The following is a 17,927-nucleotide window of genomic DNA, read 5'->3' on the forward strand; positions in this document are numbered from 1 at the left end:
TGCCCGGCATTTAGGTGCACTGGCCCCTTCCTCTGCAGCAAACACACCCCCTTATCCCACCACCTAGATATTAAGAACTGCCTAGGGGACACTGAGGCACTGAGGCACCAACACAGTATTCAGAGCAACATTAAGAACATTCCCAGTTCGTCACAGAAGGGGACTGGGAAGAACACACACACACACACACACTCTCTCTCTCTCATATATACCGTTTTGGGGCTTGTTCGCTGACAGCACCCAGCCGCTCCCGCCTCTCAGCCCACAGGGGCCGCTGCCCCTTGGGGTGGCTAGGCTGAAGGACAGAGCAGTCTGGGTAGCAAATCTGGGGTTCTGGCACCAAAGCTTCCTGCCCCCTTGGAAGGGGGCTGCCCTGCAGCCACTGCCGGGTCCCCCAGGTTCTGCCCTGAGCCCCTGCAGCGTCCTTGGCAAATCCCAGCTGGTGATGCCTCTCTCTCTAACCACAGACCTGGTGCTCCCTGCAGGCGCCAGCCTGCTGGCACGTGGCTCCGTGTGGGATTGTCTGGCTTGGGTCTAGTTCTGGCTCTTCAGCAGCTCCTGCCCCATGGAGAACGGCTCCCGTCCTCCCCGCGTGAGCCCCCTGCTGCGCATCCCCCCTGCGCCCATCACCGTGGCCTCTGAACCCCTCGCTCTCCTGCCACCTGGAGTCGCATCAGCAATAAAAGTGTTTTGTCCCCGGCTCCTGCTTCCTGTGATGGAGCCCAGCCCCCATGGGCACCGCAGGGCCAGCGTGTGACCCAGGCTCCCAACCAGCCGCACCCGAACGGGTGGGACGCAGGGCAATGGCTGGCGTGGGCTCTGCCCTCAGCTATGCTCCAGCCCCACGGCTCTGCATCCTCAGCAGCAAAACAGGCCAGAGCCCCAGGGGTGCCTGGGAAGGGGAGAGTCCCTCAGTCTGAGCGAGGCTCGAAACAGCCTCCCCCCTCGCTGGAAGGGTCGGTTTCCCAGGCTCTGTCCTGCTCTCTGGTTCGTCTCTGGCCCCCATCGCTTTGCCCTGACAGCGCTGTGTGAAGCAGGGCCACGCAGCTCCATGGAACTGGGACTTGGCCCAGGTCTCCCGAGTCCCGGGGGAGAGCCCTAACCACTGGGCCACCCTGCCTGTCAGCTCCACGGAGCGCGCCCGACCAGATCTGCGGAGGGTTTAGTGTCAGGAGCCAGGCCTCGGTCCCCGTCACAACTCCTGTGCAGGCATGCAGCATAATGCCATCGCTGAGCCGAAGGGCAGGGCTTGGCACCCGGCAAGATGCCACCAGAAGGGCCTGGGTGACAGGGAATCGGGCCCCATGAGCCACATTTGGCACCAAACTCCCAAAGGGGCCCCAGGCTCACAACACTGATTCTTCTACAGCTGAGAACAGAACCCAGGAGTCCTGGCTCCCAGCCCCCACCTGCTCTAACCACTAGTCCCCACTCTTCTCCCAGAGCTGGGGAGGGAACCCAGGAGTCCTGGCTCCCAGCTGCCTGCTCCAACCAGTGGATGCTTTGGGCTGAAGTGGAACTTCCTGCTATATCTCCCGTGTGTTGCCCTGTGACCGAGGTTCACCCAGGCAGCAGTTTAACCCTGGGAAGCTTTAACAGACCCCCCTCCACCCACTCCCGAATTCCTGGGGCTTGGCAGAGACCCGGCCTGGCACCAGGGGGCAGGTGCCACCTCGACTGCCCGCTGGGCTCCGGGACACCTGCTTCCCCCCACTGCCTGGGGATTCCGGATGTAGGACCCACCTTGGGGAACAGGCCCTGAGGGAAACGCCCCCCACCTGCGCCTGCCTCAGCAGCCCTCTTCCCACAGCACAGCGGGGATGCAGGGACTCGCCAGGGTCACGCCGGGCCCCAGAACATAACAATGAGAGTGGGCTGAGGCCTAGGAGAACGAACCCCCCACTGTCTCCCCTTCCCTGGGCCTTGGGGTTAGAGCCGGGGGCTGGGAGCCAGGATGCTTGGGTTCTCTCCTCAGCTCTGGGGAAGGAGTGGGATCTAATGGTTAGAGCAGGGGAGGGGGCTGGGAGCCAGGACTCATGGGTTCTCTCCCAGCCCTGGGAAGGGACTGGGGTCTAGCAGTTAAAGCGGGGGGGCTGGGAGCCCAGATGCCTGGGTTCCCTCCCAGCTCGGGGGGGGAGTGGGGTCGAGTGGTTCCCCTGCCCACACCAGACAATATTTCCCAGTAACACTTCATTATTTTAAGTCATTTCTTTCCACCCCCTTCCTCTATTAGCAGTTTCCAGGGGGTGAAGGGGAGCAGGGCCCCAGTTCTGATACATTCCCCCTCCCCACCCCCTCACAGCAGGCATGACTGATGGGTGCCTCTCCTGGCCCCATGCTGACCCCAGACCTGGCTGCAGGCTGGGTTTAGATGCTCTGGGGATTTGGGATTCCTGCTGCAGCCGTCTCCAGCCTGCAGCTAGACAGGATCGCTCAGCAAAAGAGGGCTCCTTCCCCCTGCGGGAGAGGGGTTCAGTACCTAAGTTCTCAGCCCAACTGCTACCACGACACTGACCCTAGCGCTCAGCCCGGCCAGGGGTCAGACCACACCAGGGAGCTTATTACCCTCTGTTACTATTACTCTACTGGTCCTGGCCGAGATCGGGGCCCCGTCACTCTGGGCGCCGCCTAGACCTCAGCCAAGATCGGGGCCCGTTGTGCCGGGCGCCGCCCAGACCCCAGCCGAGATCGGGGCCCCGTCACACCAGAACCCCCCCACACACACCCCCAGCCCCACTCCCAGCTGCAAGGACCCAGTCAGCAGGACTTTGTCTCCCTGTTGACAGCCCCTGCAGCTGCCTTCTGCCAAGGTGGCGACCACCCTGTGACTGCACCCAGCAGTGCCTGGCTCCCGGCACCCTAGGGATCCAGCAAGGGCCTGGGTCATGCTCTGCTGCCAGGAAAGCACCGAGATGGGTCCAATGGCCCAGAGCCAGCGGCCACACAAGAGCTATTTACTGCCAGTGTTTACAGGAAGGTATAAACACCGGATGGAGGGTGACCGCCTGATCACCAGCCAGAGCCACTCAGGGCAAAGCAGCCCCGAGCAGCACACAACAGGACCTGCTCCCCAGGCTGCTTCCCCCACAGGGCAGGTGGCACATCAGAGCATCTGTTCCACTCATGCACACCCCAGCTGTGCCCCTGGAGCCCGAGTCGCTCACAGGCTTCGGCTTCACTGCTGGCCCTGCTTTCTCGCTGTGCAGCTGCTCGACCAGCTGCCACATTACACCCCAGAGGTGGCACCATCTCAGTGATGGAGCCAGGCTCCATCTGGCAGTGGGAGACCCAGCTGTGATCTTCGGGCTGGAGTCCTACCTTAGCCAGTGGCTCTAGAAGGGCAGCCTCCCCTCTCCGCATGAATTGCACCTGGGGTCGCTCTCAGAGGGTGGCTCAACTTTTCCAGCTGTCCCTGGGTTCCAGGCAGGGTCACGTTCCAAGTCCCACACAGTAGGCGGAAGCATCCAGTCGTGCCAAGTGCCCAGCAGCACCCCAGGACCCTGGGCGCAGCATGGCGCCTGCACACAGCCGAGAGGGAGGCAAACAGCTCAGATCTGCCCCCAGCTTGGTCAGGGGGCCCTGCTCTGGCACACTCCTACGGCTGCTCCCTGCAGGAGCTCGGCTCCAGCCCTGCCCAGGAGGGGCTGGCATGAGCCCAGTGCTCTCCCCCAGCCAGCCGCCTGCAGGATGGATAGGACCACAGGGAATGCCCAGCCCATGGCTAAATATGGAGCTGAGGCCCAGCGCTCACCAGCCCAGAGGGCACGGGGGGGGGGGGGGGGCTGCTCTGCAGCCCAGGCTAGGTATAAAGCGAAGACGAGGAAAGAGCTGGCCGGGCAAGGCACAGCAGCAGGTTCCTGCACAGTGACCCCGGTACCAGTGCATGACCCAGCCGCCTCCACGCTGAGGCACAAGCCTGAGACCCAGCCCAGGCAGAGCCGCTCTTCCCACCCCCAGCGGGCGCTGCCCCGTGCAGGGAGCTGCAGCAGCTGCCCGGTCCCTTGGCAGGGGCATTTCTCCCTCCCCAGCCCAGTACTCTGCCACGCCAAGTGCCACTGAGCAGCCCCACGCAGGGCAGGGCATGGCAAACACAGCCAGGGTCCAGCCCTGGGATGCAGAGACAAGATGCCATACTGCAGCAAGAGCGGTTCCCCACCCTGTCCCTGAGTCAGAGGGAGGGGGCTCTGCCCCCCAAACTGCTCCCACTGCAGCCCAGGCCTGCTGGCTTGGGGATCCCTCCCGCAGTCAGAGAGAGGAACAGCAGCTCTCACGCCACCTGAGTCCCAGCCTGGTCAGCCAAGCCCCGGGCCTGACTGCATGTCTAGACAGGACCAGCAGAGCCCAGTGCCTGCGGCAGGGACAGACCGAGGCCAGTGCTCCAAAGCAAGGCTTTATTACAGACCAAAAGGCACCCGCTGAGCCCCAACCCCTCGGCTCGCCAGAGATTTACACTGGGGCAGGGGGATACTGTCCAGGGGACTGCTGGGGGGCAGGGCACTGTGCACTGCCAGGCCTGTGCCACCCCCAGGTGCAGGGGCACAAGCAGTCACGCAGGAGGCTCCGCCAGCAACCCTTGGCCCCAGGCTGGATTTGCAGGGCTTCGCTGGTCCCACTCGTCTGGAGGAAGCTGCCACTGCCAAGGGCCACAGGGGGCCCCTCCCTGGGCAGGGGTCACGCTCGCTCCTGGAGCTCTGGGCTGGGCCGCCGCTGCAGGACCTGCTGCTTCTGGAGCCCCCGCAGCTTGAGGAGCAGCTCCTGCACGAAGGCCTGAGGGAGACAAAGCATCGTTCCCTGTTAGCCCCACGGGAGCAGAGATGCTCGCTCCAGCTGTTCCCACATCATCGCTCCTGCCCAAAGCTTCCCAGCTGTGTCCAACAGCTGGAGGAGCTGACACAGCCCTGCAGGAGCCAGCAGCTCTCACACCATCCAGCCCCTCCCTGCCTGGGAAACCCTGGGATGCCAGATCCCGGGAGCCCCCATGCGCCCATCACTGGGGCGTCTGGGTACCAGGCGTGGAGGTCAGTGCCGGGCACTGGGGCTCAGGCTGCTGCACGGGAGGGATTCCCTAAGAGGGGTGAGATTTTGCAATCTAGGTGCCCCTGCAGCACCAGGAGGGAAGGAGCCAGGTCTGGGCAGGGTAGAGACCATAGCTGGGAGGGCAGGGCCTCAGGGGGGCAGGCACCACAGCCCCACAGGGGGAGGGGTCTGGTTGCTGCAGACACAGGAAGGCTCCGCCCTCCTCGCCCCGGTGCTGCAGAGCCTGGAATACGGTCTAGCCCCCCCCCCAGGCTCGTAGCCACAAGGCCAGATGGCCCAGATGTGCAGCAAGGGGGCAGCAGGCCACAGCTGGGTCTGAAGGGGGAACTCTGAACAGGGTTTGGTGCAGGGATGGTTGGGGGCAGGGCAGGATACCAGCCCTGGGCCTTGCACCCCCTGGTTCCTGGAGCTGCCTCGTGCGAGCAGTGTGCCCCCAGCCTGGGGGATGGGGCAGCTGGCCGAGCGGGAGATAAGTTGGGGGGGGGGGGAAGGGAGTTCCAGGGCTGCCCCCTCCCTCCCACACCACTAAGGAGGAAGCGGAGGGAGGAATGTTTTTCCCTTTTAAAGCTTTGCTCGGCAGCACAGCAGGGCCGTGATGCTCCAGAACAGAGCAGCCTGGTCCCGTGGGAATCGCTGCCCGGAGTCAGTGCTGAGAAAGCTGTGGCATGTTCTGGGAAGGGGGTTCCAGCCTGCTCCCTTTGGCTGGCTGGCGACCAAGCCCTTGGCCTGAGCTGGACGGGGAGGACATTCAGGGGCCAGCCCGGCACTGGCAGCAGCCCTGGGTCGCTTTGCTGGGGCAGGTCCTGCCAGCTGGGGAGCTGTGAGCTTCCCCGAGGCAGAGAGCCGGCGGCTGCAGTGCCTCTGTGGGCTGTGAATGAAGATACAGACGCTGGGGGCCTGCCAGGATCAGAGTAGGGAGCAGTTCAGGTCTCGGCAACCGGCACTCACCTGCGTGTTGTTGTGACATGACTTCAGGATGCCCTGGAAACAGAGACAGAGACAGACCTGAGCACGGTGCCCGGGGTCTCCAGTGCAGATCCATGCCCCGACCCACGGGGGACAATGGGACCTGTCAGCTCCAGGCCCCCCAGCCCATTCCCCCAGCCCCAGCAGCCAGGGGACAGCCCACCCCCGGCCCCTGCCTCAGCCCCAGCAGCCAGGGGAGAGCCTGCCCCTGGCTCCAGCCCCAGGGCCTGGCAGCCAGGGGACAGCCCGCCCCCAGACCCAGACCCAGCCCTGGCCCCCAGGGACAGCCCACCCCAGCTCCAGCAGCCAAGGGACAGCCTGCCCCAGCTCAGGACCTGCCCCCCAGCTGGCAGGTGCCCTACAGCGGGGAGCTCGGTCTCCCCTGGACTCCGGAGCCCAGCACACCCAGCCGGCCTCGTGGGGCAGAGCTGTCCCCTCTCACTTGTGTGGAGCAGCTTCCCCCATCACTGTGCTTTGGAGCGATTCCGGGGTGGGTGCCTGACCCACAGCAGATGCTGCAGGAGGCCAGGCTGGAGAAAGTCTCCCTGGCCCCATCAGCGCCAGCTGTTTCTCTGCCTGAATTATGCAGCCCCGGGGGGCGCCGCTGGTCGAAGTCCCACATGGCTCAGAAGAGAAGCCACGGAACAAGCCCTTGAATGGCAGCGATTCCCCACGGCCAGGGACGGCTCCAGGCCCCAGTACGCCAAGCGCGCGCTTGGGGCGGCAAGCTGCGGGGGGCGCTCTGCCGGCGCTGCAAGGATAGCAGGCAGGCTGCCCTCGGCAGTTTGCCTGCAGAGGGTCCACTGGTCCCACGGCTTCGGCGGACCTCTGAAACCGCAGGACCAGCGGACCCTCTGCAGGCAAGCCGCCGAGGGCAGCCTGCCTGCCGTGCTTGGGGTGGCAAAATTCCTAGAGCCGCCCCTGCCCACGGCCGGCACTGCCTGACCCCCTGGGCACCACCTCCGTGCCAAGACAGAGCCCGGGCCATGCCCCTCGGTCCACGCAGAGCACAGGGCCCCGAGCTGCCAAGAGGGGAGGGGGCTGCCCGGACCCTGGCACGTACCTGCAGCTGTGCGGCCCGTGCCTCGTCTGCATCCAGCTCCAGGAGTTCATCAATGTTCACTTCATCCGGCATCTCTGCCTCCTGCAATGAGATGGGGCTCAGGAGGGGCGTGGGGGAGGTCACACACACTTCCCTGGAGCTGCCAGGTCTCTGCTGTAATCTCCTCTGTGCTGGGGAGCGGATCCTGTGCCAGCCCTGCCTAGTCCCCCGGGACAGCCATGTGCAAGGGGCCCCATCCTCACGCTGGGGCTCCCCCTGCCCCCCACAGAGCCCATAGGGTTTCCCAGCGCCACCCCCCAAAGCCACTCATCTCAGCCGACCCCCTGCACGGCCCAGGCAGAGCCCAGCCCCTCCCAGGAACTCCTAGGGCAGAGCTGCTGTGTACCAGCCACTCTTGCTCTGAACTGGGCAGCGATAGAGATTCCTCCTCCCCCATCCTGGGTGAATTGTTCCGGGGGGAGGGGGGGGTTCGCTCATCAGAAACAAGGTGCAAACGTTTAAGAGTCTCACTTCAGCCTCCAGCCTGAGGTTTGTCAGATCTTCCCGCGCCAGAGGGAAGAGCCGAGTATCAAGTATTTGTCCCCCGGGGCCCGTAGATGCTGGTCACCTGGGCCCCAGTCACCCCCACCCTTCTCTCTGGGAAGCTAAACAGAGCTCGTTCAAACCCAAGGCAGCTTTTCTAACCCTCTGCTGGTTCTCGCGGCTCTTCTCAGACCCCCTCCAACTGACCCACCTCCTCCGCGAGCTGTGGGCACCCGAGCTGGATGCAGGACCCTAGCAGCGGTCGTGGGTTGGGGCAGGTGGCAGGAATTCAGGCTCCAGACTCCAGAGCCAGTTAAACCCAGCGCCACCCAGCCCCAGAGCACCAGGCTCCAGCCCCTTGGGCAGGCGAAGCCGGCCCTATGCACATTCGTGGGGGCTTTGGCTCTCACACCACACGGTGCCCGGCATGTGGGTGACGGAGCAGGGAGTGGGGCGGATTGACCTGGGAACGTTATGTGGGAGTTTTATGGAGACTGTCTGCGTTGGTGATGGGATACCAAGGCGAGGATACCTGAGCATGTAACCTGAGCCCGGGACAGGGCTGGGCCAGGTGACCCCTTTTGCCTGGGGAACTGGACAAAGGCTGGGGGAGGAGCCGGGGGCTGTGGCTGGAGGAGACGGCTGGAGAGGTTTCAGTTTAGAGCTGGCTGGGGAAGCAGAGGGAGCCCCAAAGCCGAGGGATCAGCTCCCTACCCCTCTGGGGACCTGATTGAGGGGTCCTGGTTGTACCTACAAGCCCTGCTTGGGACTGTGTTCCTGTCAGCTAATAAACCTTCTGTTTTATAGGCTGGCCAAAAGTCATGGGGAATTGCAGGAATTGGGGATGCAGGGCCCTGCCTCCCCCACACTCCCTGACAATGTGACCCCAGGCCGGGCCCTACTGTCACATGGGATCTCCTCCCTCGTTTGCTCATAGGAAAGGCCCAGCAATCAGCCTGGGGCATGCAGGCTGCTTCCTGCCAGAGACTGATACAGGGGCAGCTGGCCCCGGTCTGGCGCAGGGAGCTGGGCCAGGCCCCAGGGCCCACGTCAGCAGGTCTGTCCTCATGCCCAGTGCCACAGGACAGGACCTGACCCAACAGCACCCGTAGGCACCGCACCCAGCCCAGTGGGTGAGGGCAGAGGGCTCGGCCCTGTGGTGGGCTGGTTTTAATCCCGCTTTGTTCTCCCAGCTCTGGCAGAGCCCCCCCACCCCGCGTGCTCTCCTGGCCTGGTGTCCCCACAGACCCACTGCTGCCCTGCCGGAGCCACGCACCCCAGGGCCAGCCCTGCACCCCAGGTGAACTCGGGGCCTGATAGCGCCTGCTCCTCCACACCATCTTGGCCACTCCCACCCCATCTGGCAGCTTCCCCCTCCCTCAGGTCCAGGGCCAGGCTGCTCCGGATCTGCCTGGTACAGAGCCCCATTGTCCTGCTAGCACCAAGTGCTGCCAGGCTGTAAACCGTGCGCCAGCACCCCCCGGCTCTACCAGTCACCAGATGGGCTGCAGGCCCCTCCCCTCCCCCCACTCCGCTCCTTCTGGGCCATACGCAGCTCGGACTGACCAGCCCACAGCTTGGGAGCTGCTCTGCAGAGACCTGCTGGTGCCCCCTGGCCAGAGCCGGTGTCCAGGTCCTGGGTTCCTGGAGGAGGGAAGGAAAGAGGCTCCCATCCCCCACCAGCAATCAGCCCCCAGGGGGAGGGGAACAATTCCGGACAATGGAACAGCTGTTCCCAGTCCCACCCCATCTGGCCTGGAGAAGGGGGGAGGGGGGATGAGAAGGGTTAAACCAGATTTTCTCACACGCTTACAGCCAATGGGCTCAAGGCAAAACGACCCCCTCCACCCCCCAATGCACCCCTTATGCCCCTCAGCTCCCCGCAGGCCCTGCTGTCCAAGCTGGGTGCAGCCTAGGCAGAGCTCACGGGCAGAGCAAACGGGCCCATGGCTGTAGGGGAAGGGCTGGGCATTGCACCCGGGTTTACAGGGGATACGTGGGGCAGGCTCCAGCCCTGCGTTTTATGGCATCTGCCTGAGAGCTGGGCCATGGGCTCATCGGACCCCCGCGGTACCAGCTCCCACAGCCAGGGCAAGGTTAGCGGGAGAGCAAAGCGCCTGACTCCCAGAGGAGACCCTGGACGGGAGCAGACTGGGGCCCCGGGAGCAGGTGCGGCTGGAACATGTCAACACCCCCAAACTCCACAGGGCACCGGGGGGCATGATCCCCAGTGGGCAGAACGTGTTGCCTCCCTCAGTTTTGGGGCCAGCCCCCCTTCCCCCTCCCAAGCAGAGGATGTGAACATGGAGGCGGCTGGGGAAGTCTGAGCCATGCTGCTAGCCACAGGCCACCCACGGTTCCGCTTCCTGCTGCGGAGAGCCCAGCCCAGAGCACCTGCAACCTTGCCCAGCCAGGCATTCACGGGGAAGCCTGCTGCCAGGTCACCTTTTCCTGCTAGCCCCCACAGGCTCCTGCCCCACGTGCCAGCTTGAGAGCTGGATGGGCTCCCCTGACCTGATGGGGTATCTTTACCCTGCTGCAGGTTTGCAGCCATTTCCCCCTAAGCCGACACCTGGCCTGAGCGCCAGGGGCCAGCTCCTCACAAGCTGGGCAGCACCAGGCCCCATGTGCATCTGCAGGGTGCTTTGCCTCACCCCACCTGGTGCCCAGCCAGGAGGGCCCCCGCTGTCACAGGTCGCTGCAGCTGCTTCCCAGCATCCAGAGCTGAGCCTCGCTCGACTCCCTTCCAAACAGCTCTGAAGGCCGGTTCCCCCAGTGCCATGGTGCTGCCTTAGGGATCCCATGCTGGGGGCCAGTTTCCTTAGAGCCCTGGCACGAGGGAGTAGCCTGGCCTCGCCTGCTGGCCCCATCACAGCCGTGTTAACAGTCGCCTTCGCCAAGGACTGTTCTATGCTGCAGTGGGGCAAACCCCTAGTGCAGACGCTGCTCCAGCACAGTGTGACAAGGCTGCACCAGTGCACAGCTCACCAGCACCAGGCACGTGCAGCTCCCACGGTGCGAGAAGAGCCCCGGGCGAGAGCGGCGATCTCCCTTCGCCTGGGAGGGAAACGCAGCTGGAGCTCTCCAGGCCACCCGCGCCAGCCGCTCTCTCCTTTCACGGAAGGGTTGAAGCAAAGGAGAAAGTCTCTATTTTTATAGCTGAAGATTCCTGACTCGCAGCACTTCCTGCTGTGGGTTCCCCAGGCCAGCCGGCCAGGCTGGGGTTAGAGTGCTTTAGGGTTTGGCCACCGAAGGGGAAATTAAAGAGCAGCAGCAGCAGCAGCAAGTGCATTTCAGGGCTTGGGGGCTAGGCCCCGATTCTGCACTTCCTTGGGCAGCCCCGTCTGCCCGCACAGAGCAGAGCGGAAGAATTTGGCCGCGCTGGGTGCAGGACGGCAGAGAATCAGGCCCAATATTCAGAAGCGCAAGATGCAGCTGCTCTTCCCCAGAGATCTTCTCAGCTTGGCAGAAGCCCTGGCGCATGCAGCCCGGCACGCTGGAGAGACCCCAGCAGAGACAGCCAAGTTCAGCCTCTCTCCACGAGGGCCCCACCCACGGGAGTTCAGCAGAATGCCGGCGAATCTTCACCCCAGAGGAAGGCAGAGGTGGGAGCCCAGAACAGCTGGGATGGGGAGGCACCTGCCAACTGCAGACCAGCCCCCCAACTAGTGCCATTGCAGCGTCAAACAGGCCGCGGGGCAGCCCAGAGTGGGCAGCCTGGGCCAGGCCTTCTGCACAAGCACTGGTGCCCGGTGTGCTGCTACACTAGGAATTTGCTCCATCGTGCCCTGGCCCCACAGACTGGAGACACCCGCGTTTCACACAGCCACACACGGGCACCTCACCCTGGCCCCACTGCAGTCACTTGGTGGAATCAAACCGCCACTCTCGGGGGAGAGCGGGAAACAGCTCAGCCAGGCTGGGAGAGCCCAGTGCAGGGGCCCCACCCCTAGGCCAGGCCCGAGGCCTGGAGATGGCTCCTGGGGCTGGCAGAGCCCCGAATGGAGACCCCTTGCAGGGCCCTGATGACTTTCCAGACACCGCTGAGGCTGGGGCAGGCCCCTTGAAGGGTCCCTCACGTGCCCCGGTTGCTTTGGAAAGTCGCCCCCAGCCCTTCCCAAGTTCTGCAGCCAGGGCAGCAAAGGGACCCACGGCACAGCCGGGGCCACCAGCCGCTCTGTGGAGCCCCAAGAGAGGGAGGGAGCCCTAAGTTCCTTGTTCTCCTCCCCCACGCCCCAGACCCAGGGCAGCCGGGGAGTCCCAGCACTGGCCCAGCCCAACCTGTGGCGAGGGGCCCCAGCAGCCAGCCATGCCAGGCCCTGCAGAGTGGGGCTGACTCCGGAACGTACCCAGCTGTGCCCCGCCACGGACCCCCAAAAGCAAAGGGTGCACCCCAGGCGCGGGGGAACCATTTGCCTCTAGCTCAAACACAGCCCTTCAAACCTCAGAGCCAGAGCCACTGAGTCAGCACAGAGCTCCCCACCCTCACCCCAGGAGCTGCGCACCTCTATGAGCCGCAGGCTGCTGCCACAGCAGAGACCCCTCCCCCACATCGTTAACAGACCTCACACTCAGGGTCACCCCAGCATCGAGCCTGGCTCTCAGGGAAGGAGGGCCCCTGGCAGCACGGGGAGCTCCCCTATCGGCCCAGGACTCTGGAAGGGGCGTGGGGTCTAGTAGTTAGAGCGGGGGGGGCGGTGCTGGGAGCCAGGACTCCTGGGTTCTCCTCAGCTCTGGGAGGGGACCGGGGGCTGGTGGTTAGAGCGGGGGGTGGGGGCTGGGCACCCGGACTCCTGGGTTCTCTCCCTGGCTCGGGGAGGTGGGGAGAGTGGGGGCCAGTGGCTGTCCCATGGCCCTGCCCAGTGATCTTCACCCAGCACTACGCAGGTGCCAAGTTCTGTCCCGAGCTCGGGGAGAAGAAATTCTGGGTGTCCCGGGACTGAGAATGGCGGAGCCGCGCCCCCATCCCGTGCGCCCCGGCGCAGCTCACCCGGCCCCGGTACAGCTCCTCCAGGCGCCCGTCGATCCATTTCTCGGTGTCCAGCCGCCGCTGCAGCTCCCGCCGGTCATACTTCACCGTAACCCGCGTCTGGCGCTTCTGGATCCCGGGGCTGCGGGCCGGCTCCGCCCGGGGACTCCCCGGAGAGCGCGCCGGGGACCCCCGTCCCAGCCGCCTGCCCACCCGGTTCGCAGCCATCCCTGCCCGGCGCCGCCACAGGAGTCGCCCCTCGCTCAGCCCGCGGCTTATGGCGTGGGCAGGGCCCGTGGGGCGGGGCTTGGGGCGGGCTAGGCACTGCCCTCGGGAAGCGCACGGCCCGGGAGCCCCCCGGGGGGCCCGCGTCCGCGATGGGGAAAGGTTGGCCGGGCCCGGCGTGGGAGGCGCTGGGGGGCAGCGAGGCACGGGAGGAGGCAGGGCCGGGGGCACTGGCTTGGTGGAGGCAGGGCTGGAGCCCGGGGGGCACTGGGGGGCAGTGAGGCACAGGGGGAGGCAGGGCTGGGGCAGGGCAGGCGGGGCACTGGGCTTGGCGGAGGCAGGGTGAGCGGCGGGCACTGAGGGCAGGCAGCAGGGGGAGGCAGGCTGGGGGGCAGCAGGGCAGGGCCGGGACTGGGCTTGGCAAGGCAGGGCTGGGGCACCGTGCTGGGGAGGCAGGGCTGGAGCCTGGAGGGAAGGGCAGCAGCGAGGCACGGGAGAAGGCAGTGGGCGGGCAGCGGCTAGTGAGGCTGGGGGGAGGCAGGGTGGGCCTGGGGGGCACTGGGGGGCAGTGAGGCATGGGGGGAGGCAGGGCTGGGGCACCGTGCTGGGGGAGGCAGGGCTGGAGCCGGCAGGGCTGGAGCCTGGGGGGAACTAGGGGGGAGCGAGGCACGGGAGAAGGCAGGGGGGCAGCGGGGCAGGGCCGGGGGCACTGTGCTGGGGGAGGCAGGGCTGGAGCCCGGGGGGCACTGGGGATTGGGGGTGCATGGCAGGGGGCTCAGTGCGAGGCCAGCGCACTGCCTGGGCTGGGGTGCCCACAGTCAGGCCCCAGGCGCTGGGGGAGGGGTTTTCCCAGGCTCAGCCTGGGCACTGGGTGGGTGGCAGCCCCGCAGGCCGCTGGGCAGGTCTCGTGAGAGGCTGGCAGGGTTCTCAGTCAGGCTGCGTCCTGGCTCTGCTGTGGCTCTCGGTCTCACTTGTGTCCTGGCAGGTGGGGAAGGGAGGTGGGGGAGACACAACCCCCAGCTGGTGTCAATCCAGGTTCACTGGGTGAGGACACTTTGCACCTGGGGAGGGGTTGGGCCCGGGTGACACAGCCAATCTGGGGAGGCAGGGAATTGAAACCCGGCTACATGCGCCTCAGGCCAACGTCCTAACCACAAGACTGTGCTTCCTTTCTGCAGAGGTTGGTGTAAGGTGCTTGCCCAGCGTTGCGGCAGAGCCCCCAGTCCTCCCAGAGAGCATTCAGGTGCCGTACGCCCGGGCGCGCCCCGAGACAGGCAGGGCAGGGGATCTGATCTCCGGCCCCAGCGGCCCAGGTGAGCACCCCGACCATGGCCTCTCAGGCTTCCCCTGGGCTGGGTGATCTGCGCAGGGAAGAAGTGACCTGGCCCCAAACGTTCATTGGCATCGAGACGGTTCTGCTGCTTCCATCTCTGCGCCGTTTTCTCCTCTCTTCCCCTGACTCGGGAACTGGGAGCATCTCTGGGGACCTCTGCATGTGTTCATTGTTCCACCCCCATCACTAGCACCCATCTCCTCCGGGACAGCATGGGTCTGGGGCGCTCGCAAAGGCCCGAATTCAGTACCCAGCCTGTTGTGTTACCTGCAGTGCAAGGAACCGGCCAGAGATTCCAGGGGTGACAGGACCTTGGCACCGGGGCAGGGGTTCATGCAGGGAGACACAGACTGCTCAGTCCCATGGCAAAGACACCGTTCCTTGTTAGAGCATCTGTTGGGCTTCGTTTTCACAGCGCCCCCAGTCCCTGCGGCTGCAGCAGCATGTACAGAGTCAGAGGCTGCTGAAGATGGTCTCAACCATCCTTTCACTGTCATTAAAGTCCATCCTGTTTCTCCTAAGACTAAACAAGCTAAGCCAGACAAAGGCAGAGAAGAACAGAGATGTGAGAGAGAGGCCTGGGCGTCTGTCTCCACTGCCGACTCTCATTTGCAACCTCAGCGCTGGAGAAACACGGGCCCAGGCTGTGGTGTGACCAACCGTGCTGAGACCTGGCAAACTCATACCAACATGAGTGGTTTAAAGCTGCCTCTCTGGGCACAGGGTCCCAGCAGCCCTGGCGAACAGACAGGCCTGGCCAGCTCTGACAGGATCTTAGGAACCAGAGAGGAAAAAATACACTGAGGAAGACAAACAAAACCAAGGGAGGGGGTGGCAGCTGCAGAGTCTCAGCCCCAGTCTCATGGCCCAGGAGGCGTTTGGAGAGTTAGCCGGAGCTGCCAGAGGGGACAATCTCATCTCTGGGCTGGCCTGGCCTGGACGTCTCAGGACTCGGATGGTGAAGATGCCATGGCGCATGGGATACCAGGGGCCCAGCAGACAGATGACAAAGCTGCTTCTTTCCGCCCTCCCGCCCCCCATATCCTCCTCCTGCAGTCTGTCAAGGGCCCCAGAGCGGGGATGGGTGGCTTAGTCTGGCCTCGTTATATCGTCCACCAATTAAGTCGTTTCCAATACACCAGTTTTGACCCATTGATTTTCCGTCCCATTCTCCTTTGTTTACCGACCACGATCTCCACACTGGCCTTGGCTGGGAGCAGGAGACGTTTCAGTTTGGCCCAGCCCAGTCTGTGCGTCTGCCTTGTGCCCCTGCCCCATCAGCCTTTATTGTTATCAGCGACTCCGCCTCTCGGAAGCTCTCCCCGCGTTCCAGCGGCGCAGCCCCCGATCAGGGCGGGCCCGGCCCAGGCCTTGCCCCGCAGTGGGGTCAAGGTCTCTTTGCGGGATCGGGCCCTGTGTTGCTGGCAGTTCCACGTGCCCAAACAGAACCCCCCTGCTGCCCTCTGGTGGGGGAGGGAGGTCGCAGCATCAAGATGGGACAGCTGAGGCGAAATCCCGCGCCCGACTGTGGGATGCTGGGGGGACTTTGGTTGCAATGGCAGGTGCCTGTCACCAGTAGGGGGCACCACCCCGGCCCAGCTCTGGGTGGGGGGCCTGGCTGGACCACTTGGGACAGGGGAACTGGGCTATGTGAGCTCTGGCTGGGTCCAGGGGTGGGGGTGGGACACGGGAGCTGAGTCTCCTTGGGCAACGGGAAGACAGATGTCATTAACCACCATCCCGCAGGCTGGCAGCTTTAGCACCTCTCCTGCCTAGACAGTCTCTCGTTTGCCTCCACCTCGTTAGGACCAGGCATAGCCCCCTGGCCCCAGCTCAGAGGTGGCCTGGGGCTGGGCCGGCTCTGGGCGCACTGGAGACGGATAGCTGGTGTGGCAGGTCCGATTGGCCAGAGGCTGCAGAAATGTGGCCTGAGACTCACTACAGCCCTTAGCTGGAAACGGCTCGAACCTTTAACATGCACATCTCCCGCCAGGGGTGAGGCCTGCCGTTCCCCGAGGAGCCCTGGCTAGTTCCTGCAGCCGGGGGCCATCTCCCCTAGGAGCGCTGCCCTAGGCAACACCCCGGGGAGCTAAATAGCCTGAATTAACGGGGCTCCGTTGGGGCTCCGCTCAGGCCCGAGGGGAATGACTTGTCCAGGTTTTGGTGCAGCCCTGGCAGCTCCGCATAAGTTCCCTCCTCATGGCAGGGACAGCTTTGTGCAGGGCCTGCTCAGTGGCTGAGGCCCCAGGCTCTCCAGAAACACATCTAGTCACAGCTGGGGGCATAGCCCCCCGGCTCTCCCTTGGCCAAGGGAGGCTGCCAGCCGGGGCGAAACAGGGCCGGGTATTGCACCCACAGGGAAAAGAACCTCCCAGACCAAAACACGGCCAAGAAACCCTCTTCCTGAGCCAGAAAAATGCCCCGCCTCCTACTCTGTCCTCTGCCCACGACTGGCCGCCGGGCGCGATCCAACAACTCGGCCAGGCTGGTGCCATGTGGGGGCATGAGCCCCCCAGTTCATGCCAGGCTCCCTTCAGGCAGGGGTGTGTGATTCTGGGTGGAGGCAGGAGGGGTTACCAATGCGTCAGCGACTTTTTTTAACTTGGGGGTGTTAGAGCAATAACCTGGGGAGGAGGCAGAGCCCGAGTCTATCACTGACCCCCTTTGTTCCACAGCCCTGCCCATCCTCCCTCGCCCCCCCCCGCAGTCCTGCCCGTCCTCCCTCGCTCCCCCGTAGCCCTGCCCGTCCATCCCTCGCCCCCCACAGTCCTGCCCTCCTCCCCTACCCCCCGCCCCTGCCCGTTCCTCCCTACCCCCCACAGCGCCTGCCATCCTCCCTCGCCCCCCGTCACCTGCCCGTCCTCCCTCACCCCCCCACAGTCCTGCCCATCCTCCTCACCCCCCACAGGCCTGCCCGTCCTCCCTCACCCCGCAGCCCTGCCCGTCCTCCCTACCCCCCACAGGCCTGCCCATCCTCCCTCGCCCCGCAGCCCTGCCCTTCTCCCTCACCCCCCACAGTCCTGCCCGTCCTCCCTCGCCCTGGAGCCCTGCCCGTCCTCTCCTCACCCCCCACGCCTGCCCGTCCTCCCTCGCCCCCCGCAGTCCTGCCCGTCCTCCCTCACCCCCAGTCCTGCCCGTCCTCCTTCACCCCCCACAGGCCTGCCCGTCCTCCCTCACCCCGCGCCTGCCCGTCCTCCCTCACCCCCCACAGGCCTGCCCGTCCTCCCTCGCCCTGCAGGCCTGCCGTCCTCCCTACCCCCCTGCAGCCCTGCCCGTTCTCCCTCACCCCCCCGCACCCGCCCGTCCTCCCGCACCCCCGCAGGCCTGCCCGTCCTCCTCACCCCCCGCAGCCCTACCCGTCCTCCTTCACCCCCACAGGCCTGCCGTCCTCCTCACCCCCGCCAGCCTGCCCGTCCTCCCTCGCCCTGCAGCCCTGCCCGTCCTCCCTCACCCCCCCGCACCCCTGCCCTGTCCTCCTGCACCACCCGCAGGCCTGCCCTTTGCTCCCCTCACCCCGCAGCCCTGCCCGTCCGTCCCTCACCCCCCACAGCCCTGCCCGTCCTCCCTCGCCCCGCGCCTGCCCGTCCTCCCTCGCCCCGCAAGACCTGCTCGTCCTCCCTCACCCCCCGCAGGCCTGCCCGTCCTCCCTCGCCCTGCAGCCCTGCCCGTCCTCCCTCACCCCCCCGCACCCCTGCCCGTCCTTTCCTGCACCCCCGCAGGCCTGCCCGTCCTCCCTCATCCCGCACCCCTGCCACGTCCTCCCTCGCCCTGCAGCCCTGCCCGTCCTCCCTCACCCCCCCGCACCCCTGCCC

General features: G+C 65.4%; 2 protein-coding genes across 2 annotated transcripts in view; one reads left to right on the top strand and one right to left on the bottom strand.

The window, feature by feature from the left end:
• Nucleotides 1–17,927, top strand: part of LOC116819215 (cdc42 effector protein 2-like) — a 280,118-nt gene that overhangs the window by 3,191 nt on the left and 259,000 nt on the right. The gene's annotated exons all lie outside the window — the stretch shown is intronic.
• Nucleotides 4,378–12,843, bottom strand: PPP1R14A (protein phosphatase 1 regulatory inhibitor subunit 14A). The gene is made up of 4 exons (XM_032770766.2): nucleotides 12,579–12,843; nucleotides 7,067–7,147; nucleotides 5,986–6,018; nucleotides 4,378–4,767 (listed from the first exon to the last, which is right to left on the bottom strand). The coding sequence occupies exons 1-4, from the start codon at nucleotides 12,783–12,785 to the stop codon at nucleotides 4,672–4,674; spliced, it is 417 nt and encodes a 138-aa protein (XP_032626657.1). The 5' UTR covers nucleotides 12,786–12,843; the 3' UTR covers nucleotides 4,378–4,671.

This window comes from Chelonoidis abingdonii, chromosome 11, assembly GCF_003597395.2.
Source record: "Chelonoidis abingdonii isolate Lonesome George chromosome 11, CheloAbing_2.0, whole genome shotgun sequence".
Lineage (NCBI taxonomy): Eukaryota > Metazoa > Chordata > Testudines > Testudinidae > Chelonoidis > Chelonoidis abingdonii.